This window comes from Caretta caretta, chromosome 9 (genome assembly GCF_965140235.1).
Source record: "Caretta caretta isolate rCarCar2 chromosome 9, rCarCar1.hap1, whole genome shotgun sequence".
NCBI classification, from domain to species: domain Eukaryota; kingdom Metazoa; phylum Chordata; order Testudines; family Cheloniidae; genus Caretta; species Caretta caretta.
In genome coordinates this window covers 16,412,751-16,436,784 of record NC_134214.1, presented here as the reverse complement: position 1 = coordinate 16,436,784, position 24,034 = coordinate 16,412,751, and the positions used below count along the sequence as shown (strand labels likewise).

The following is a 24,034-nucleotide window of genomic DNA, read 5'->3' as shown; positions in this document are numbered from 1 at the left end:
TGGGCATACCAAGTTAAACCTAAACCCCAGTATGTTTTGTAACCTCAGTTCAGTCCTGCTTTGGCCTTATTCACAAAATGCGCTTAAACCAATTTAGTTGAAACCATGTGATGAGAGATTCTTACCAGAGTTCAGCAAAATCGGCTTCCAGAAAAGGCTACATTTACTTCATATTGTCTTGTCTCACTTAACTGTCCATTTTTGTCTGTTAACCATACACAGAGTTCGGAACACAGCTTATTCCGTAAAGATCCTGCAGCCCAGTCCTGCAGCCCTTACTCAGAAAAACTACTTCACAAGGGAATGGGGTGAAGGGCAGGATTTGGAACTCCCTACAAGAGATCTGCACTAAGAGGCCCAGTTCCTTGGGATGCCCATTTTGTTTGTTGGGGCAGAACCTGGTTTCCTATTAACCATCCCCCCAGCACGGAAACAGAAGCTATGGAATGGCACCACGATTGGTCCGTGGTGTATGTGAGAGGATTCCTCTTTCCATGCCTGACTATGGAGGCTTGGCATGGGGCTGAATTTGCCCCCAAGTAAGTAAAGACTGTCGAATCAGATCCTTTATCTTTATTAACTAGGTGTATGGTACCTCTCACCCTCTCTCATTCGCTTGTCAGAGAGGCCATTACCAGTGATTTTAGTACTCACAGCAAGATGCCATGTAATTAGCCATGATTTCCAACAGCCGAACCCTCTTCCAAATCTTGTTTGGGACGTACTTTATTCATCATGTTAGTCATACAGTAACACAGCTCCTCCGTGTACTCACGTGAGATGGTATATAGATATCATAAGAGTTCCCTGAATCTACATCAATCACATGGAATCCAGTGTGTGATCCAAAGATAACCTTCAATCTTTGACCCTCTTCTACCGTGAGGTCCACAAGCAACGGTTTGTGCTGGAGATCTGCAAAAGACTTTTAAAATCCCTTCAGTCAGTTTCCTGAGGTACAAACAAAGCCCACTATTGGCAGCACATTACAATTATGAAACCACGTTTGTCTCTTATTAAATGTGTCATTGATATTCCTATTGCATCTCAGATGCCCCATAGGGTATTACTTGGTCACTCTGTCTGTCCACGTTCATTTGCTAGTCTGGCTCTTTTTGTATTGCTATATCTTACAAGAAGTTTCAAAGTGCTGCTGTAATGTTTGTCTTTCCTGTTATAACCATCAGGTTGTCTGACATGTTACATACATGCTGCATTTCACCATGCAGGGATAGCAGTCACTGGAAAATATGGATCCAACAGCTGGAATGAAAGCTCAAAAGACAGCCTGTAAAGATACTGGCATATGCCACCCATCCACACCAATGGGTGGGGGAACTTGATGGGGCCAGCCGTGAAAGGGAGACAGTTCCAATAGCAAGGGAGGGAGATACTTGCCAAAGGACAATAGGTAGCTCCTCTGTTTGGGAGTCTTTGGCATGCATTGGCCAGCTGGGGGAGTGGGGTGCTGACTGGCCAGCATTCCCCAGCTCCCAGGATTTAGCTCCGAGTGTGGGTCATGTGGAATCTCATTCACCTCTGTTCCTGCAGCTCACCCTACCCATCCAAATTAAGAACAGGAACGCAGTTTGACAGATGCTGTGGGTTACTGTTTAGGTGGGTCAGGAAGGAATTTTTTCTCCCCTAGGCCAATTGGCAAACTACCAGGGAGCTTTTGCCTTCCTCACAGCACCTTGAAGCCACAGTGGGTTGAGTAGGAATGTGCTTGGTACATAACTGAGGTACTGGGTGGAGTTGTTTACTCATTGTGACTTGTGGCCAGTTTCCAGTGCGGTTAAGAAACTAAAATGAACAGTTCCCAGAGATAAAAGACCTGGGATTTTGGTGTTGGGTCTTGGGCTCATGTGATAGGGTGAGACTCTGTGGCCTTTGCATGAGGAGGTCAGACCTTGTGGCCCTCATTGGCTGTGGTCCCCACCCTGCTGCACCCTCTGTCCCCCTTGCGAGGGCGAGGGTGCTAGGACTCAGAGAGCTGAGTCCTGGGGGAATAGGCTGAGGAGAACCTACCCCACGTTATGGGTTATATGATAAGGAGCCCTATAACCCCATGCACTGGAATCAAGTAAATACCGGGTATAGGAGAGTATGGGTGATGGGTGGGTAATGCCCCTCCCGCTGTGTTAGAGTTTAATGAAAGTTGCACCCTGCTGCTTAATTCCATTCACGCGTCTGTCCTTATTTTGCTGCTCTCTCCACATCAAGCTCCACCATCCCCCCTTCAGAATAATCACTTAAATTCCCTCTGTCTTTTCCTCACAGAGATACTCGAAGTTTAGGGTCATAACCTGCAAACACCCTCACCGCTGCGAACAACACACGAATCTCTGCCAGCGTTGATAGGCTTTGAAGTAGCCAGTACACATTCCTCTGCTGCATGCACAAATAATTTGCAGAGAGGTGGTGTGTGCAGGGCTACTGCAGGGTCAGATGGTGTATGCATTAAAAAAAATGTGACTCACAAGCTCCTCCCCTGCATGGTATCTTCTGTGGGTTGGACAAATTACCCCCCCCCCCGTCCCCTAGGCTCCCCCTTGTGAGCACTGTTCTTTTTTCGCAGGTGCCTCTGTGCAGCCCCAAAATTTGGGCCTTTAAACAGGATCATGGAGGAGTACTCATTTTCATTTGAGAGAGTGTTTCAGCTAACACATAAGGAGGAATTCCCCCTTCCAACCCACAGCAGGTGCTCTGTGCCGTGTAAGGTCTGTGTTGGTGTGTGGGCAAAGCAACCAAGGGTGGGAGACCATTTGTATCCTGTCTGAGTGGTTTTCATGAGGACTCTGAACAGGAATGAACTATTAGGGGTGGGGTGGGGCAGGGCAAGGAAGGGCCACCCTGTATTTGCATAATTCCAGTCTCTGTGAATCCCTGAACAGGTGTGGAAAGGCAGTGATGCCCATTTAGTCCATAGATTCAAATAGCAGCCACAGGAGAATTCAGCTACAGCTTCAAAACTTGCCCGCAGCTTGGGGAGGTGGATCCCATCCCATTCTAAGGCCGGGTCTACTCTACCACTTACTTTGTGTGAATAAGCCACCCCCCTGAGCAACGTAAATTACACCGACCTATGTGTGGACAGCGCTATGTCAGCGGGAGAACTTCTCATGGAAGTGGATATATTATGCTGACAGGAAAGCTCTCTCTCCCATCAGCATAGAGCATCTTTACCAGACGTGCTACAACGGCGCACCTGTGCCAATGTAGCGCTTCTAGTGTAGACTGCCTTAACTCTGCTTAATTCCTCATATGAAGTCCACTTCACTTTATTCAGCATCAGATCACACTCATCCTCCCTGAAAAAGCCATATTTGCTAGAGGGATGCAGTGTTTACTCAGCATGAAACAGTCTCTGAATCCACTGCCCCTTTCAGTTAGCCCTCTGCAAAGATCTGTGGATGGAAAGTGCTATAAAGTGCTGAGTGTAAAGTACACAGAGCACACTTAGTTTAGGTACAATTTATGTACAAGCAGAATGCTGGTGAAAAATCCTGGGGGAAGATAGGAAGGAAAAAAAGAGAAAATGGCCTCAGATTATCTTATTTACCTTAAGATAAAAAATTAACATTGAGGGGAAAAAAGATGCAAAACACACTTCTAAAAATGCAACTTTTTAATGTCATTAAAATGTAAATTAGTTTGAGACAAAATAATTTATTTAGTCGATATGAAAAAAATAACAATACAGCACTGGTCAAAAACTTTCAATTGCAGAAGAACATATACCCAGAATATACTAATAAATAATTATCAATAATACCTAGCACTATTATAGCACCTTGCATCCAATAATCTCAAAGGTAGTATTAAGTACAATAAATTCTTGATTCTTGAAGAATCTTTCTGTGTGCCTGCCTGAAGTATGAAAGAGACATGCCATTGTAAAGTCTGCCCGGTAACTCTGCCAGGTCAGTTCTATGCATCACAAAAGAGACCTGTGTTTGATTCCTTGTCTGGCCTGATAAGGGGAGGATAACCAAGGAAATGATACACTTTCATAATCTGTATAATAAAGAAATTCCCATGTACTTATGATGATGGATTGTATTTTTGTAACAACGTAAACATACCTTAAATGCCATAAACTTGTGATATGGTTTCGGAGCCCAAGCATATATCTCTACAGCATTCTTTAAGGCAATCACCAAGAACTTGATTCTTTCATATTTCACTAAAATTGAAATGAAACCAATTTTTAAAACATCCATTTTACTCAAACAAGACTGCACAATTTATCTCAAGGAAGAGCTTCTCACTATCTTTCCATTGGTAATGTTTTTATCTACTACATAGCGATGGATTAAAAGCTTAACTAGGATTGTGGCATACTGATTTTTTTGTTGCCTCATTCCTGTACCTCTGTTCAAAATAGTATCAAAGTACAAAATACTGCAATGGAATTTTTTTGGGCCAAACCACCTAGAAACAAGAGGGGGGAAATCCTCTTCCTTTTTGATTAGATCAGATCTAAGACTGCAGAATCAAAGGAAAAAAATAAGATGTTTGATTATCTTTCTTCAGCAGTTATTATTACATGTGATTTAAAAATATTTAATAAAGGGGAATATTTAATAAGCCAATTTTAAAGACATTTCCTTCAAAAACTCTTCCATCAGACTAAATCTTCCTCCACAGTGGACTATGAGCTGTGAAAGAAAGAGCACAACTTAAAGATGATTAGTCCATTTATATGAATTACCCCCAGCAGTTATAGTTAGGATCAAATTTCCAGGGACATCAATATTCATGCCTCATGGCATAAACAGATCACCAACTGATTTGCTAACTGAGTTTGGGAAGAAATGTTCTTGTCCACAGTAGAAAATATTGTACAGTTATGTGGGCTTTTATATCACCCTGTGAAGCACCTAGCACTGGCCACTGACAAAGAAAGGATTCTAGACTAGATGATCCATTAGTTTGTTCTGGTGTGGAAAATCCTATATTCCTATCGGAAGAGCGCAAGGATACGATCACGGCTGATAGGTGATAATTTGAACAGTACCACATGAATGCTTGTCATTCAGTTTGGTGGTTTTCTTCAATGCATATAACCAAAGAAATAGTCTCTTCCTGATTGCTACTGCCTGGGTGAAACTGTGATAAAAGAAAAGTCTCTTCAAAATCGTGAATTGTTCAGAAATAAGGAAAACTGAGTGAAGACCTCTCAAAACCAACTGGTCAATGATTAATGGGAAGATGAATGATTGAGAGTCCGATTTTCCTCTCAGTGACACCAATTTTACATTGGTGTGACTCCATAAACTTTAGCGGCGTTACTTCTGATTTACAACAGCGAGGGGAGAATCTGGCCCTGAGGATCATGTAAACATCAAGCAGAGTTGTCCCTCAAGTTCACTACTGTTGGTACCTCACAGTTTCTCTTTTAGTACTAGAACAAATGTAATGATTGCTTAATTTTTGGTTTTAATGGCCACACTGAATTTCTTAAAACATCCTTCAAGTGAAATCCTCATGAGGTGAGCAGATACAGTACATACATCCTGTTCCGCTTACCAACTTTGTAATGTATGCAGCCTTCCAAGTCTCCAACAGTGATCCAGCCTTGCTTCTTTTCTACTTCTGGGTCATTGTGTAAAATTCTATTTCTTAACCATGAAAGGTAGTAAACTCGCAGCTTGTTCTTCTTTCCTAGTGAAAAATGAAAAAATATAATGCAACTATAACTCACACTCACTCAATATATCACTGTCCCCCTCTATGTGTCCCAATCACCAGTACACAGGTTTATGAGTTTTGGCTAATAATAGTGTGTCTTAGTTTTGGCAGTGAAGGCTCATGCTTTTAGATCCAGAGGTCCTGGGTTCAATCCCTGCATCTCACAACTCATTTAGGGTCATCGCATTGCATGACATTGATCCACTACACATTCCAACCTCACTGCATGAGCTTTCCTCATACCATTCTCCCACATCTAAATACCTTCTGACTTCATCTGGTCCATGAACCCTTCTGAATAGCTCTGCAATTTTAATCTTGCTCACCAGCTACTGCTATTTGAGATAAGTTCCATTATTTGACCACACACTAAGTTTCTGTGTCTGGCTATGTGGTGTGGCACTGCACTCTACTGGACAGATTGTCAGATTTGGGGGAGTGTGATCATGTCACCCTCCAGTGGCTGCAGTCTAACCGGATATAAACCCTAATCCTGTTACTCAAATGTGAATATTTCATGGGTTACCACTAATAAGTGTTAATAAAGACCCAGTTCAGATGCATTACATGGCTCCCACTGAAGTCAGTGGAGTTAAGCCAGTAGGTTAATTGGCTAATCCCAACTCAGAGAATTCCAAATCACACATACGCAATATTCCAATCACCTTTGCAAGTCTGTTAAGCTCACCACAAATGCTCATAATGGATTTCTACCTTCACCTTTTTCTTCCTATGGTACTACAATTCCTATCATTTATATTCTTTTCAAAAGTACATGGGAGCAATATAAGAAGGTAAATCAGGAAGCAGCATTTTAAAAGAAATCTTCAGTGAAAGGAAGAAAAGTCTACACTTCAATGGTTAGTAGGCTCAGGAGGAAGAAAATATTAAATAAATGAGAGAAAGGGACAGGATTGCAAACAAAACTACAGCTATCAAATTGTTTCGTTGGAGTAAATTTTGTCACTCTACCCAGTGAGAATTAAATGTGCAAAATAAGTTAACAGGAAAGGTTTCTGCAATTCCCTATCTCCTTCCATCTATGGATGATGGGGATACTAGTGTCAGCTTGCTGAAATGGGAGCTTATTCTAAAGATCTGATTCTGTAGCCTCTCTATAGGTGGGACTGTCACATTACTTCCATGGGAGTTCTGCATGTGGAGTGCCTATACAAACAGGTGTGAATACTGAAATACCCAAATTATCCTTTGATTCAGGGTTGAGAGCACAGAGCTGTTGGCTGAAAACTGAAATGGTGACGAGCCCTTGATTATAGTGGTGCAGCCGGGCATCTTGCAACTGAGGATGGACGAAAATGCCCTAAGAGGTGTTTTCCAGATCTAATTTCTTGGATTCTGTAATTAAACTAAAAGCTAATCCTACAGTCCTTCTTCTGACATTAAGGGGCTGGTTTCTGTCTGAGACAGAACTGCTCCCAGGAAATTAGAAAGGAAAGGGTTGTGAACAGTGAAGCAGAGTAACAGGTGTACCTGATATTGTTACAAGGACATTAAGTCCCTCTAGCACATCCATCTGTTGAAATCGCCTTCTGTTGATCAGGTTGTACACCTTTCCTTGGCCACTTCGATCCAACAGCATCAGTCCATTTTCTGTACCCACTAGTAGGTTAACACCTAGATATTAAACAAGCAAATGGGATGACTTAAACCGCGCTCCACAGCTGCTGCTTTAAGGGCCTGGTCCAAAGCCTACTGAAGATAATGCAAGTCTGTCAATTGATTTCCATGGACTTTGAATCAGGCCTTAAAGTCTCATTCTCTGCTACCTCAGGCTCCCAGAAAGGACAACAATCACAACCGTACCAATCTAGCATGAGACTATGTACCATAAGTATGGCCAGCATCATGAGGAGCACTCCATGACTGCATTCCATTGGTGTAGATATTATTATCCCCATTTTACACATTGGCAAATCCAGGCACAAAGAGGTGAAAAGTGCTTTGGCCTAGGTTGCCCAGTACAGCAAGGAAGAGAGGTCAGTCATACTTATTCCCTGTCCACTGCTCTATCACTAGAGCATGAGTAAAATTTTCAAGAATGCCCAAGTAACTTGGCTGCCTAAGACCTATTTTCAGTAGTGAAAAAATCCATGACCCTGAGGCTGCTAATTCTCATTGATGTTCACTATTGAAAATTGGACTTAGGCTGCTGAGTCATTTGGGCATTCTTGAAAATTTACACCTCATGTTGCCTCTTAGGACCCTGACTGCAATAGCATAACCATTAAAAGCAAGCACTTATAATGTAAATTGCTGGACAATACACTGTAGCGATGAAACGAATACAAGGCAGAATGAGTTTCTGAAACAGAGATCTCAATTTTCAACCTTGAATGCATAGTTAGACACCCACCTTTGAAACTGGGGGCTTTAACTGGCAATGGGACACCTCTGGGTGTCTAAGGGCCCATTTAAGAGCCTACAGATGATGTGGATACTTAACTTAGAGCTTGCCTACATAGCAAATTATTGCGCTTTCAAGTAGTGAAGCTGCACTCTGGGACTTTCACTGCAGTGTAGCAGTGTCCACGAGAGATGCTACTGCCTGGCAAGCTGGTGTGCTGTAGATTCAGACCTTGGTTTGCTGCTCAGTAACTCATGATGCAGACAAGCCCTTGGGTCCTCAAGTTTCCATCAGTTACAGATTGTTCAAAGTGCCTGTTGCGTAGCACGAGGCTGCTGCAGACTGAGGCATGGTTTAAAGCAGTCTTTAAAACGATTCACTTTTCATTTTTAACCCCAGGCTCTAGAAAACTTTGCAAAGAGTGTTGGGTACTTAGCAGTTTACCCCATAAAGCAGCACAAAGTATTTCCGAATTGAAGCGCTTCTTGTACTTCCGGATCTCCGGCGTGTCGCTGTGGGGGCGGATATTGGTAGGGTTCACATTTACCACAGAGATTTTCCTTGCCTCATTCAGTTTGGCCTGTTCTTGTCTAAGCAGTTCACTGGTAAACAGTGCTAAAAAGAAAACATATTAGTAACAGCTTCCTCAACTCCATCACAACTGGGCTACTTTTCCAGTCTGCTTGATTCAGTAGAGAAATGTTTATTTTATTTTCTGATTAGGGATAAGACATTAAAAATGCAACAAATGACCTGGCCTTTGACTTAAGATAAATAGTTAGGTGATGGATGAACACCAAAAGCTTAGGTAGCTGGTGTGCTAAGACCGTAGCTTGTCATGCTCACCAAAATTGTCTCATTGTTTCCTTGAGCTCCCTTCCTGTCTGTCTGTATCCACCTGCTGTTTCTTGTCTTATACTTAGACTGTGAGCTCATTGAGGCATGGACTATCTTTTTGTTCTGTGTTTGAACAGTGGGGTCCTGGTACAATTAAATAAAATAATAATAGCAGCAACCAAACTTTCTGAACTATCCAAACTTCTATTTGAGTCTGTAAAAGGGTCCTGGAAATCTCTCCCCCACTGACAGAGAGGGTGAGCACATTTTCACTATAGATCCTGCTTCCTCTCAGACCTCTCCCATGGTATTTTATCTTTTCTGGGTTTTGGATGGAAAGTGAAAGGAATCACAAAAAAAAAAAAAAAAAAAAAACAAACCCCCAACCAGCCAACCCACCCACCCACCCCAAACAGGAGTTAATGAACATTTTAAGGTCTGGGTTATGTTCTGAGTGTATACTCTGATCTCATTTAGACCACACCCCATGTTGGCTGTATTGCTTCCTACCTGTAGCAGATGATTCCTCATCATCATCTTCATCTTCATCAGTAGGGGAGGTCTGATACACTCTGGTATCCACAAATGGAGTGAAAGAGGCTTTGGTGCTACTTCCCATGCCATACTATAAAGCAAGAAACAGGATGATGGCTCAGAGGAAGGGAATAATACTTAATACCAATGTTTTTACTTCCAGTGAACAACAAACTATAATCTTCCCCCATGGGGGACTGTTCAAAACCACGCTCTTTGCCCTGTCAGATCAGTTTTCTATATGCATTGAAAAAATATAATTAATAAACATTATATAAAAAGGGTAGATTCATGAAAGTTTGCATTGTGCTTTGAAAATGAAAGGTACTACAATATGCACTGTAAGTGCTAATTACTGAACACATGATGATGTAAAAGAAAAGTCTTATTGACAAAGGTTTGGGATGACTGCATCTCATGAATGGTGAATCCAGGAGTGAATTTTGCAGGACATCCCAGACAAACACAACTGAAAACTTGAAACCACACAGCCCCGCATCATTGTGTAACAGGGACATGCTACACATTTGAGAGAAAAACGACTGCAGGAATGTTTGAGAGTTTTTTTTTAAAGTATTCCCATTGCTTGTTTTGGATGCCTATGCTTGTAAAACTAAGATGTTTTAATTAGCATATCTTCAACTATACAGTTTTCAGAAAGAGAGAAAAATAAATAATACATTTTAGAAACCTCTGAGAACTGTCTTGGCGAGCTTTTGCAGACATAATAATGTGACAGTTTGGCTATTCACTACCCTGTGATATGCCAGGGCAAAAATAGAAATATTTATCCCATTGGTAAAGCTACAAATTCTGGCCCTCTAAAAGAAGCACCCATTGCTGGTCCTGATGGGGTATGTGATATTGGACTTTAAATCTATCATTGGTCCAGGAATGAATACTGCTCATTGTGTTTGTCAACCTACTTTAAATTCTCAGATGAAATCACATGTTTGTGGGGATGTGGAGGGGAGGAAATATTTATGTGTCAGGTTGGTAGCAGAGATTCAGTGTCTTAGAAGTAGTCCCAACTGCTGGCAGAAGTGGATTAGTGGATAGAACCCAGGTGAGGTGTTCCAAGAAATGCGTTAAATGAAATTTATCACCTTGCTCTGTGATCTACCATGGTTCTGCAGTGTATCACACGGATGTAACCACCTCACATATATAATATACATTGTTATTAACTCATATGACTCAGCACTGGAGGTATTTCAATGGGCTACTGTGTTTCAAGAAGCTAGCTTAAATGACTGCAAAATTAAAAAGTGAGAGGGCCCCAAAGGTAATTTCTTAGCTAATAAAACTAAACCTGAACATATCATAGCTGATGACAAAGCTGAGATTTTGCGATAGGAAACTGAGAAAGTTCTCCCATCACATTGCTCTCTTTTTAAACTCATGTTTTGTTAGTGCAGAAAAATGAGGCGAAGACCTTCTCCTGAACAAAATGAAATTCTTATCATAGGACTCATGATGGCAAGTTTTCTTCCCCATACTTGAGCAGCTTATTTTTCTATCATCTTATTTGCCCATGATATGCTATATTTATGACTTATATTAAATGCTGTTACAATAGCAAGAATCAAATGTTTCCACAAGAGAAGAAACACCATTCTCATTTTTCCTCCTTAGCACAGATTTCTTTTAAGCCACTAAAGGCCAAAATCAAATCTGCTATCACTGTACAAAGCCAGAGCTAAAACTGCACTGAGTAATTGCATATCACCCTGACTATAAGAAGATAAGCATAGACTTTTATAAAGGTAGTTCTCTCAAAGGTAAGCATAATCTTACACTGCTCTCAAAATGCTACTTGGGTTTCAAGCAAAGATCTCTCAAGGAACGGATTAACCTAATAAGTTTAAGAGCAAATATGTTGAAAAGAGCTCTCCTGAGTTTTTCATGATTCAGTTATTTGGCTTCCAAAATCTCCCTGTGAAGGTTTGGTGAATTAAAGTCAAGCTCATGGAACACTCTGAAAGGCATTTGATTTAGAAACAATTCTTCTATGTCAGATTCTCCCTATTCTTCTCTGCTCTTTATCAGCAAGGATAGTTTATAAAAATATAAAGGCGGTCTTTATTATTAAAGCGGAAGGACTGGGAGCCAGGAGATCATGGTTCTAATTCTGGCTCTGAACTTTGGCACATTGCATAAAGTCAGGCAAGTCACTTATACTCTGTGTCCCAGAATGCCTTTGGGGGATCAGAATAGTGACCACAACTACCTCACAGAGGAATTGTGAATCTTCTCTTATTCAACACACTTCAGACAAACAAAGTTTGAGGATGGAAAATGCCATAAAAGAGCAAAGTAATACCACAAAGAACAAAAATCCAGTTTGAATAAACAGTTCATCCGCCACAAGAATTATCAGTGGACTGGGAGGGCTGATCTAAGGAAATTTGAAAAAAGCTTTATGAATAAACTTTTCAAAAGCACTTAAGTGACTTTGGAGCCAAAGTCCCATTGACAGTCAATGGGAGTTAGGGACTTTGTAAACTGTACCCCCTTATGTAAAGCCTGGCTAAAGTATGATTAAGGAACTATTTTAACAGCCTATAAATATTTGAAGGGTTTCAACACCAAGATGGCAAAGGGATCATTTAGGATGTTACAGGGAGATATAACTAGGGCTAAGGGGATTACATTTAGAAACAGAAAATGTAGGCCTAATATCAGGAGAAACTTCCTGACAAGAAGATGTACTGTAGGGCATGTGGAATAGCCGCCAAGGAAAGTAGAAACAGCCTCACTGCTTAAGACTTAACATTAACTGGAGAAAACACTAGAAACTGTACCTTCGGGCACATTCCTGCACTGGCAGGGAGATGGTTCAGATGAGCTAGCATTTGTTTTTAGTGCCCACCTTCCATGATTCTCCTGTTGTTTTCCCCCTACCTTTCTCTCCTATTCATAATCTTCTGTGACATCACTGTTGTCTCCATAACAACAGAATGTGATGTCAAAAATAAAGAATAATTAATTCCCGTGCAGAGAATTAACAGCCTGAGATGAACTCTGCAAAAAACAGATCATACTTTCATGCAAATGTATTAGCAAAATATAACCCATAGATACACACACAGGCACAATTTTGTGTGTGTGAGATAAATATACACAAGCAAAATTGTTTCTACATAAAATGTCTTTTTCAAAATTTTCCGTGAAGCATCAGCAACTCTAGAAGGGAAAATTTAATATTTACAGGGATTCTTTTTCCAACTAAGGATAAGGCACTTTCAAATACATGATTTATGATGGATGAAATCCTCCATTCTGATGCGTCAAGCTTTTTCTTTCTTTGCTCAGACTCAGCTATTCTCCATATAAGACGCTGGCATTTTAATAACTTTCAAATCTGTTATTTAAATATTAAGACCTCATCTTCCTGCAGGTCCCGTTCAACCGTTTATAAACCTCTGTCTCAGCTTCCCAAGCTGCAGTATGAGATAATACTAGTTCTCTTCCAATCTGTTTAGCCCTGACATATCACGGCTGGTTCTGCTGAACTATACAGATGGAGTAATCACTATCTGTCAGTTCCGTAGCCTTGGTTCAAACCCACTCTTGATTAAAGTGACCAAACTAAAAAAATACAAGAAAACTGATTTTTAATAGACATACCCAAAGGATTCACTTTAAAACAAGCTTGGGTCATCTTACTCCCTTCCTACACAACACAGGTACCTGCCACAATACTCATATAATCTTTGACATTAGTCAGCATGGCTGACACTGTTTCACAAGGGATGAACATGTAATCTGAGTCTGCCACAGGGCAGTTAGAATACATATGTGATGGTGAAGTTATGCAGAAAAAATTATTTCTCTGCAGGAATAGACTGCAACCCTTAGACTTCTTCTTCCCACAGCCCTCTCACTAAAGGAGAAATTCATTCTGCCCACATAGAGTATTCCACCCCCACAAAACAGGGCCAGGGCAAAGTGCTACCACATAGTTCTTCCACAGATACTCTTCCAGCCAGTGGGTCTGTATAGCAGCTGCAGCCCCACCATGTCATCTGTATGAGGCACCCGGGGCCACTGGATCTTTACAAATGTGACTCTGAAGCCCTTTCCCAATGCGGCCTTCTGCACATATACAAGGCCAACATGAGGATCTTTGCCCTGCTACATAGGGGTATGTAGGCAGCCCTGCATGAACTCATAGACAACACAAACACCATGAAGCCCTTATGCAGGGCTTAAGTATGTACACACTTGCTCTGGGGTGAGTTTCATCCTCCATTCCAAACTTCCATGCAACAAGATTTCTATACAGATTCCTGCTATGACAGCGGTTTCTGATAGCAGTACCGTGAGTCATTCAGGAGTCTGAACTGAAGCCAAAACTCTCATCTTACACCCACCCTCAGCTCGTCCAGCCCCAGAAATTCTATTTTTGAAACTTACAGGGTTTTTTTGGTGCATACACTATAAATGTATGTATTTAAACACAATCCCTTCATATTGTGTCTCCATTTTTAAGAACAGTCTGAGAATGACCCCAGAAATATTTGCTTTTATAAACAACTGACTCCCTCTTGTCCTTAGAAGGAAACAGATAAAACCTTTAGGCCAAAACATGTACCATAGATCCTTACATTTTAGAAGGAATGGGATCCTTTATTTCAAGAAGATTTTTAATTTATTATTATTAAAAGGGATCCTTAAAACAGCCGGATAATCTAAAGTGAAGACAATAAGGTGATAGATCATTTAATCTATGTCCTACACAACAAAATAAAAGGTTTATTTCTTATTGGACATTCACCCACAGATTTTACTTAATACTCGGTGATGTGGGCTTGCATCTGAGAGCAGAATTTGGCCCAAAGGAAAGTGTGTATGATATATAGCAAGTGACAGTGAACAGCAGGCTTTGATTCACTCTGTTTATATGGAAGAACTTGAGTTTGTTAGGATTTTTGTATCCTATGCAGAACACCCCCCATCCCACACACACACATTTAACCACTTCACTGCCAAGCAGCTGGTATCAGAGTCACTTCACCCTGAATGGAAACACCCACAACCTGAAAGGTGTGCTACATTTTTGGCCTAAAGAACTTCACAGCATCTTTCTAACCAGTCTTTTAGTTCATCTTACCATTAGAGATGAGCCACAAGGTGGAATCCGGGCCCCAGTGGAATCAAGGTAAAATGACTTCAATGCGGCCAAGATTTCACACTAAGTTGCTAAATTGAGACCCACATCTAGACTTTCACAAACTTCTGGGATGTTTGGTTAAAGCCCAATACCACGAAACATTGACATCAACTGCTGGATTTGAAATGAGCTGTAGTGCAAATTTCCACCATTCAAACATATAACGATATATCTATTACTGAGTGGATTCAATGTTACTTCAACTATGTTCATAATCACAATCATGGACTGAAAACAAAGAGAGAGGAGAGCAGAGATGACTGGAGGAAAACACTGAGAAAGCCCCTTCCTCAGAGGATGTTAATTCTTGTTCAGAGCAATGCGAAGGAAGAGGAATAGCCATGTAACAAAGAGGCCCCACCACCTACTTCAGGCACTGAGTCCATGTCTTGCACATGCGTGGAGACTCGCCCCAGGGCCTCAGTCGGTGTGCCTGCAGGCGAGTGGCTTTGCTGTACCAGATCAGGGAGATTGATGTGCCCTGCAAAGCCATTGCTGGCTGCATGGCTAGAACGCTTTTTTTCACCAGTGGTCTGTAGAGACACAAGGTACAAGGAAGAGAAGAGGGAAAAAAACAAATAGATGTATTGCAGTAACCCAGGTACCAAAGCAAGCACAGAACAAGAGCCCTCGCTGCCATATTCTCCCCATGCAAATCGGGCAAGCAGCAAAATATAAAACAGGAGAAAGAGAGAATTAATCACAAAGTAACTTCAGAAGCAATTAGCCATGTTAAACCAAAAGGAGAAGTCTGATGACGATGATTTTGGATCAACCTTTTTGTAACAAAGTAATCATGGACCAAATTCTCACTTTGGGCATGCAGGTGCAAATCTCCCTTGGCCCAATGGTACACCCAAGTCAGTCTGTGAGAATAGGCCCAGGCCTATTGACTTCCATGAGATCTGGGCTTGTATAGTGAAGGGCAGATCTGGTCCCTCTGCCTTTTAAAAGCAACAGTGATAAGGGGTCTGATTGCAGGATTCCCACAATCGCTAATACAGCTCCAAAAACATGCTTCTGGAGTACAAAACAGCAGTGAAAAGCATCAACATTTCCCTTCCACAGAACAACAGATCTATTCTTGTCTTGATATGCTCCCATTAGTGTCAACAAGGGTTACACGCCTCTGTGGAAAGGAGAAAAACCTACTCCAGATACATTTATAGGTAAGTGCTCTAATCCAAGAAAGTCTTATTTAATTCTCTCCTGTCTTATAGGCCCCCACTGGCAACCAACAAAGCATATCTAGACTGCACAAGTCACATGTGATACCTGTTTGGAGAATCAGGAGTCTAGCAGAACTCACATCCAGGGCACTACAATTCCAACTAACTGCTACTACTATCAGTTATTAGAGAAATGCTTGAGCTCCTGTACCTGAAAGATTACTGGGGTTGTGATATGCAGCCACAGATGACATAGCCCTGATCCTTGCAGCTGCCAAATTCTCAGGTTAGTCAAGTACCAAAGACAGAGGAAGGAAGAAATGATTTATCTGAAACTTCTTTGGGGCTCATCAATGTTTAGAATTTAAGGTCATTCTCCATTTCTCCATGACATAACTGAGCCTGCCATGTAACTGTCTATATCAGATGCCTTTGCAGACAAGGGCCCTGTTTCTTTCAAACAAGGAATCACCCTCTCAGCATGTGTTTTTTCCCATGCAGATGGGTATTGTTATGGAAGTTCTCCCCTTATTGCTATTTTTATTAGCAATCACACCTGCAGCATATCAATTTCTGTAGCTAAGGAGATATGTCCATCTGAAGCGTTGGTGTGTCCCTCAAAACACAATCTGACTAGGGTAACAAGTGCTGCTGCTAAGTGTGATAGCCGTTTGCTTTATGCAGTGTTGTTGTAGCTGTGTTGGTCCCAGGGTATTAGAGAGACAAGGTGGGTGAGGTAATATCTTCTATTGGACCAACTTCTGTTGGTGAGAGAGACAAGCTTTCAAGCTATACAGAGCTCTTCTTCAGGTCTGGGAAAAATACTAACAATGGCACAGCTCAATACAAGATTGAACAGATAGTTTAGCATAAGTAGTTAGCTTATGGGGTAAGAGACATGTCCTCTGATGACTGAACATCTTTCACCTTAAAGCTGTGCACTGTCCTTGTGTATGGAAGAGGGCAGAAAAGCCCTGACCATAGAAGTCAACAAGAGTCTTTCCATTGACTTCTTTGGGCTTTGGATAAGGTCCTACGAGAACAACAGAAGATTTGCATATGACACTATATTTTCTATTGCCAGTTAGATTTTTCAGCTGACTGTTAGTTTTAAAGTCCTTATCGGACACCAGTGCTCTCATCTGGTATGGTTTGCGCAGAGCAAGTTTTACAGTAGCAATGCTTAATACTAGCATTTCAAAAGTGGCTGGATAATCATGGCCATCGCTTGTACTTGTATTCAATTTAATTAACTTCACTGGCATGACAAGGTGGACAAGTATCACTATGCTTCAAGAATCTCTGTACAAACCAGGCTGAAGGGCAGGAATGATTAGATGGGTTTTATACGGTGTGCTCATTTTGCATCAAATCCATTTCTGATTCTGTGGCAGGATGAAGTTCAAGTTGTGAGGTTTTTTCTGCTGTCTCCTTTTTTTCTTCTAGAGTTACATGGGATTTCTCTCTCTCGCTTTGGGTCTTAGTGAGAAGTCTTTGGCTATTTCGAAGGTGGGGGAAATAGCTCTCTCATCTTTCTTTGTATATTCTTCCTGCAAATGGCTACTTCCCGATGACATATGTTTGGCTGGTGGAGAGTTTGGGACCATAGTGCCGCACTCCCCTCCCCTTCCCTTCCCACATCCCTGTCATGGCCTGGAGTAATATTTTGATGAGGGCATACAGCTACATTATCAACTGTTGGAGGGCAAGTGCCTGTTCATAGGTCATCTAGGGCTAGCCCTTGGAAAGATGCATTTTTCCCCAAAGGAAAAAAGAATTGATACAGTAATAAATCATTCTGCTCTAAGAACACTGGGGACTGTGAGTAGCCACCTTTTCCAATCTACTCTAAAAACAAAGTCCTCCCACACTATGTAAAGTCCAAACTCACATCCCTCCTGGGGTTTGGCTTTATTTCTAAACAATCAGATATCAACGATGAGCTGAAACCTACCCCACAGGCTTGGCAGCTCCTAAGGTTCCTCCCTCAGGACTGCCCACCCACATCCTAGATCCTTTCCGTCTAGGCAGCCACTGTCAACTCCTTTATGTTCAGGCAGGGCAAGGAGTCACTGGCTATACTGACTCAGCAGAATCCACTTACTCCTCCCACAACAAGCTCAACACCTGCCAACAGAGTGGGGCTTTTCAGGCAAATACCAGCCACCTGTTTCAGGAAAATCTACAGCCTGATAAAGAACCACAACAGAAAAAGAATCTGAGGCTTCTCCATGGGCAATTTTTTTTATGTTCCTTCCACAGTCTTGCTCTTTTATCACAGTGCAGTTGAAATCAAAGTCGTCTTTCTCTAAATCATCCCTGCACTCCTCACCAGGACACCCATATGAGAAACAAGCATGGTGGAATAGAAGCCACATAGAATTGAACTGGGGAGATTTGATTAATGTGGTGGACCAAGATTTCAAACTGGAAAAGCCAAAAATGTACCCAAAATATTCTGTGGGATGACCACAGCTTTACTTCAGCAATTCCTTAAAACCAGAAGTCAAGTTTATTGTGGCCTTTGGAGACATGCTCGATGTCCAGCCAGGAGGCTTCTCCGCCTTTGCATTCCATCGTCTTCATAAACACAATCATTGACATTATGTTCTAGGTTTTTTGGTCCTCCTTGTACAGGAGCCAAGATATTGCAATTAGAGTGCTCAGATAAGAAGTTATAATTGTACTAAATCAACTGAATGTCTTTGGCAGATGGCTAAGTGGAGGTTGGGACAGGTTGAAAAATGGTGAAGAGAAAGGGAAACTTTGGGCCAGATTCCAATCTCTCTAACAATGGTGTAAGTTGAGAACAACCTTTTTGGCTTAGACTTCCTCTGGTTTTGCAGCAGAGTAAATTAAATCAAATCCCATCCCTGTCTTCTAGTATTACTATTCACTGCTGTTCGTAGTTGCGAGAATCATTTGTTTGTCATATTTGTTTATACTGCATAATTATATTACCGAGCCATTAATGAGCACAATTTAATCAATCATTTTCTGTTTAGAATACACAGTAGAATTATTTTTCATGCTTACAAAGACAAAACCTCCTGAAGATGTTCCATAGAAATTCTCATCTCTGACTTACCTCCCTTACCATTAAAGTCCCTTCCCTGGAAATAGTGCTAAATGTATCTGAATGGGATGTTTCTAGACCATGGGATGCCACCATTCCTAGGTTGTATGGCTCATTGCTTCCAGGAACTCCTGTTGGTCTGGTGGTAAAATGGAAAACATTAGTGATGCAAATTTCTGTCATTAATGTAGAAAAATGTATTATTTCTTCTGCATTTTATTTCAAGATAGAATATAACTGGGTGTACCACAAAGGACCTAAGGGTATGTCTACACTGCATGTTAAGCTCTTGGGACCCCATGAGTAGGGAGGGTCCCCAAGCCCAAACGTCAACACAATAATTTTTAGCCCTGCAGCCCAAACCCCACAAGACCAAGCCAGCCGTGCCAGCCACAACAATGCTGTGGGGCTTTTATTCCACTGTAGACATACCCTGTGGGACCTGGGCTTGTGGACTCAGTGTTTCCAAGCCAGTGCTTGAGCATCCACACTACTTGGTAAACCTGGGTTTATGATTGCTGGACCCGGATCTCACAGCCATGCTGACATATGCATACTGCACTAAGCAGACCTTCTGACTTGGGGCTGCAGCTTGACCTGCATCCACATCGTAAATAACAAGGCTTGCACCTGAGTCACAGTGGGACTCGGGCTCTGACTCACCCCCCTAGCCAGGTCCTAGGACCCAGGTCTTGAGTGTTTGCTGATCTGGCTGAGACTGATTTGTCTGTGAACAGAATGGGAGCTTGGGCTCACACCTGAGTCAGAGCCCAGGCTTAGTGTGCAAGGTAGACAATCTTATTAGTATACTGGCACTAAGAGTAAGGATCAGGTTGTGGTGAATTTTCACTGCTTTCTCTTTATAGGGTGTCATTCATTTCTTGCCTATTGTAATCTTGCTCATTCTGTTCTTGTATGCACATGCACCTGATTGTAACAGCAAAGAAAGTCTAACTGTCTACTTGGAGGCTAATGCAAGCAAAGTTTTATGATCAAGCAGTACAAGTGATATTTCTAGAGAGAAAATCCTTCAGTCTTTACAAATACAAGTAAAAGGGCAAGAGACAGAGGTTGGATTCTCTAGTCTGTTAAAGTCACTTTGCATCATGCAATTGGCATAAAGTGGCCAGAGATAGCCAGTGAAGAATTTGCCCTATGTAGAGGGGGGAGCAGAAGGGCATGTCAGGGACATTCTAGAGGCGGTTTGGTGGAGCAGAGCTCCCCCATGCCTGATCCTCCTCTGGCATAAGGTGTCTTGCCTATTGTGTGAATTAAGGGTATATTGCATTCATGCTTTAAACTTGTCTGCATGTAAGATACTGTAGTGTGCATATATATATAAAGGGCTCCCCCTGTCTATCTCTTTATGGCAGGGGTCCCCAACACAGTGCCTGCAGGTGCAATGGTGCCCGCTGGGGCAGTTGTGTGCGCCCGCAGGACACTGCGCCGCCAAAATGCCGCCGCCGGGTGCGGCCACGGAAGAACCGCCTGCCGAAATGCCACCAAGAAGCGATGCAGTTTCTCTGCGGCATTTCGGTGGCGAAGCTTCTTGCCGCTGCCGCTTCTCGGCGGCATTTCGGTGGCGGGGTGTCTGGCGCCCACCACAGTCTTCTGGGAATAGGAGTATGCTATTCCCACAGAAAGGTTGGGGACCACTGCTTTATGGTATTACAAAGTGCTCTCATGACTTGATTGGACAGCAACAAGCCCTGCAAGCCACAATTACTGTTCTCCTGGTATCATCAAAACAAGAAAGGGAAGTACTTTATCATGCTAGAAATACAGTGATAAGGTCTTATAGATATATTATAAACAAAGCACGATAGTTTAAGATGTGTTTTTAATACATATTTAACACATACCATTTTCCCTCATGGTATGCATTAGAATTGGACTAAGTTTATCATGGTTCTGAGTAAGTACAAATATGTCAAACCAGTGGTTGCACTTCATTCTTCATCACATTCAGCCCTGGAGTGCTCATGACTTGATCCTGCATGGTGCTGAGTGCTGTCAACCCTTACTGGTATAGTGGGGCCACACAAAAATACAACTGAATTCAGAGGGAAACGGCAAACCAAGCAAGGATTAAGCAGGACTGTCTATATTACAAAACATGTCAACAGCTGTTATGAAGTTGTTGATGAGTCCTGCAACTTCGCATTGAGAATGCTTTCATTGGGTGTTTTCAATCAATACAGAGCAATCTGTTTTTAAATGCATTATTCAGGTGCACACCTCCTTCTCAATGGCTACTGTTGCCAAACAGGCCACTTTGGGCAGTGCCCATAAAAACGTGCGTGCACCAATGCACATGCAATGTCCCACCTTTTGTCCACAGAACATTGCTTATGTCATGCGTGTGCACCCATTTGTGCCCAAAGCCTGTAAGTGTGCCCGAATGTTTATTGGCACGTGTGTTCTTGATGTTTAGATTCTGAATCACATTCATAACTGGTATCAGCAGGTGCAAATGGAGTTATCCCAGCTGTGAATTTGATGCCTTACCTATAATTTGCCCTGTCATGTATATGGCAATCACTTTGGGAACATCTTTACTGCAGTTAACTCACACTCTTATTCAGGTGTTGCCCCTAATCTCCCTCCCAAGTTTGGCAGTGCTGTAAGCCTGGTTGGGTTGTGGGTTAGAGTTTGGGTGCCATTTTCACTTGGGCTGGTAACCCACCCATTACGGATACAGATTAAATCCCTTGAGTGCTGATAGTCTCTAATACTTTCCCACAATTCCCCCTCTCACCCTGTGTGCCCAGGAGAGACAAGTTCTCCCACAATTCATTGGGAAAGAATCATAGAGTGGCTCACCTTACTGCAGCACAAAAACCATGATACACAGCCCCAGAAGTCCTAGTAACACACACACAGCATGAGTGAGGACACAGTAACTCAAATGTGGCTTTGCAGTGTGGCTACTCATACCTGGGTTAGATTAACCTGGGGGTCCCGATCACCTGCGTTAACTCTGCAGCAAAGACATACTTTTTGGGACTACTGGTGACATCCTGCGCTAATCTCATAACAACTGCAATATCCAAGTACAACGAGTGACTTGCAGAGAAGTCACAACCTTAATGCTGTAGTACATGGATTTTAAGTCTGTAACTCCCCCCTGTTTATTTCATTCTTCCCATGCCAGTGATGGTCTATGGTTAAGCCAGTGAACTGGGTCCTAGGAGAGCTGTGTTCTAATCCTGCCTCTACCACAGGATTCTTGCTTGACCTTGCACTCATCACTGAAGGCCAGATCCTCAGGTAATTGAAATCAGCATAGCTCCACTGAAGTCAATTTACGCTAGCTGAGGATCTGGCCCTTCCTCTTTTTGTGCCTCAAATCCCCATTTGTTAAAAAGGATTCATAATACTTTGCTATCTCAGAGGGTTGTTGTGCAGATAAATTCATAAATCATTGTGAGGGGCTCAGATACTATGATCAGGGCCACAGAATAGCTGATAAAGATCAAATGAGAATTGAGGGAGTGCCACGCCTCACAGGGGGCACTCAACATATTTGAGGATTGGGCCCTCAAGCATTGTCTGTTGTGGTTTTGGAAGATGAAAAGCATGTACAGTTACTATAGCAACTACAGTAGGCCTGATCTGGCTCTCACTGAACTCAGTGGGAGTTTTGCTGCTGAGTTCAATGGGAGTAAGATCAGGCCCATTAATTTTAGGGCAATGCTGAGAATTTGATTTCTCCCAGTAAATAACTTTCCAATTGGCCTTATGAAATGACTGATTTTCAGAGTCAATGAATCATCCCAAGTTGTGACTGAGCTCCTAGGACCAGTCACTGAATTCAGAAAGATGGAATATTGACACCACCACACCAGAAGCAATAGGAATAGGAAGGTCAGTGCAATATTACATGGTTCTCAAACTCTTCCACAATGCAGACCACATCTTAGCAGAGAGTGTCCTATGGTCCTCTCTCTTTCCATTCATGACTGCACTGTGGCAACTATAATGACTGCAATTGCATGGAAAGTAAAATCAATGAAGTAGTGATGCATTTTCAACTTAAAATTCTCGGTGAAGAGCCTAGACAGTGAAGCACATGGCAATAAGGAGGAACTAGCCCATGTGACCTGCTAACTCTCCAAAGACTACCAACTCTCTTTCTACCAAAGACTACCAGCAGGCAAGTGGACTGTCAGTGGCCCATGGACCAGTTTGGGAACAGTTGTGCATCAAGGTAAAATTATAATTTCTTGAGGAGAAAAACATTTTGCAATTTCACAGCCTCGCCCTCAAATAATTGGTCTCTTACATAAGTCTTGGGATGTCACTGACAGGCACTGTCCCATCGTGCGTTTCACTTTCACCATCCTCCTCTTCCTCTTCACTGCTTTCCGATTCCTCGCTGGAGGAAGAGTAGTCAGTCACCTTTTTCAGAGGGCGATTGGTCTCTTCGATACGCAGTTCCCTCAACTCTTTGGCTAATGCAGTCAGGTCCTAAGGGGAGGCAAAAAAAATGAAAAGCCAACGTGAATTGTATTTAAAGCAAGAAAAGTGTCACACACATCTCTTCGAAAGCCAATGCTACAAGCACAAGCAACAAGATATAGCAAAACAGAATTATTACAAACATCAAACAAACATAACACAATGTTTGTAGCGTGTAGCATTTATTAAACAAAATGAAACTGACTTTATGCTTGTTGAAAATCAACAGCCAACCTATTTTTTAATATCTTTGTGTGTGTGTGTGTGTGTGTGTGTGTATAAACACATATATATATATACACATGTCAAAATTATATTTGTTTTAAAGGTGAAGTTCAGTCACCATCATAGTAAACTGGAAAACAATGTTATTTCAAAGGTAGAGCGCTGCAGGAGAAATTCTCCAAACCTGTCTTCTTCTAAGCCTTTCAAAGACACACCATAATGGTATTTGCTCTGTTATAAATGCCACTGGAAAGAAAGCAATGGCCGCATTTCCGACAGAATGGTGCAATCCCCAAGGCAAGATCTGTTTCAATTATCAGTCTGAGCTGGCAGGAAGTTGCCGGGAAGCAGTGAGACAGCATCAGAATCAAACTGCTCAGCTCACTGCAGCACCAAGTTTGATGAAGTTTTTGAGTCATGGCTCTGAGTCAGCCACAACAATTTAAAAAAAAAAAAAGCCCTCAGCAGAAACAGCTTAAAGTGAAAAGGTGCAATAC

General features: G+C 42.0%; 1 protein-coding gene across 9 annotated transcripts in view; it reads right to left on the bottom strand.

The window, feature by feature from the left end:
• The window catches only part of TNIK (TRAF2 and NCK interacting kinase), a 302,646-nt gene that overhangs the window by 8,739 nt on the left and 269,873 nt on the right, over window positions 1–24,034 (bottom strand). For 8 of the 9 annotated variants that reach the window (XM_075132116.1, XM_075132113.1, XM_075132114.1 and 5 more), the window contains 9 exons: window positions 23,137–23,321; window positions 18,864–18,990; window positions 14,975–15,139; window positions 9,407–9,521; window positions 8,504–8,674; window positions 7,186–7,329; window positions 5,533–5,667; window positions 4,086–4,186; window positions 776–925 (listed from right to left, as the gene is read on the bottom strand). In XM_075132116.1, the coding sequence (XP_074988217.1) occupies window positions 776–925; window positions 4,086–4,186; window positions 5,533–5,667; window positions 7,186–7,329; window positions 8,504–8,674; window positions 9,407–9,521; window positions 14,975–15,139; window positions 18,864–18,990; window positions 23,137–23,321 (1,293 nt within the window). The remainder of the gene's footprint in view (window positions 1–775; window positions 926–4,085; window positions 4,187–5,532; window positions 5,668–7,185; window positions 7,330–8,503; window positions 8,675–9,406; window positions 9,522–14,974; window positions 15,140–18,863; window positions 18,991–23,136; window positions 23,322–24,034) is intronic. The other variant, XM_075132115.1, reaches the window with a different exon arrangement.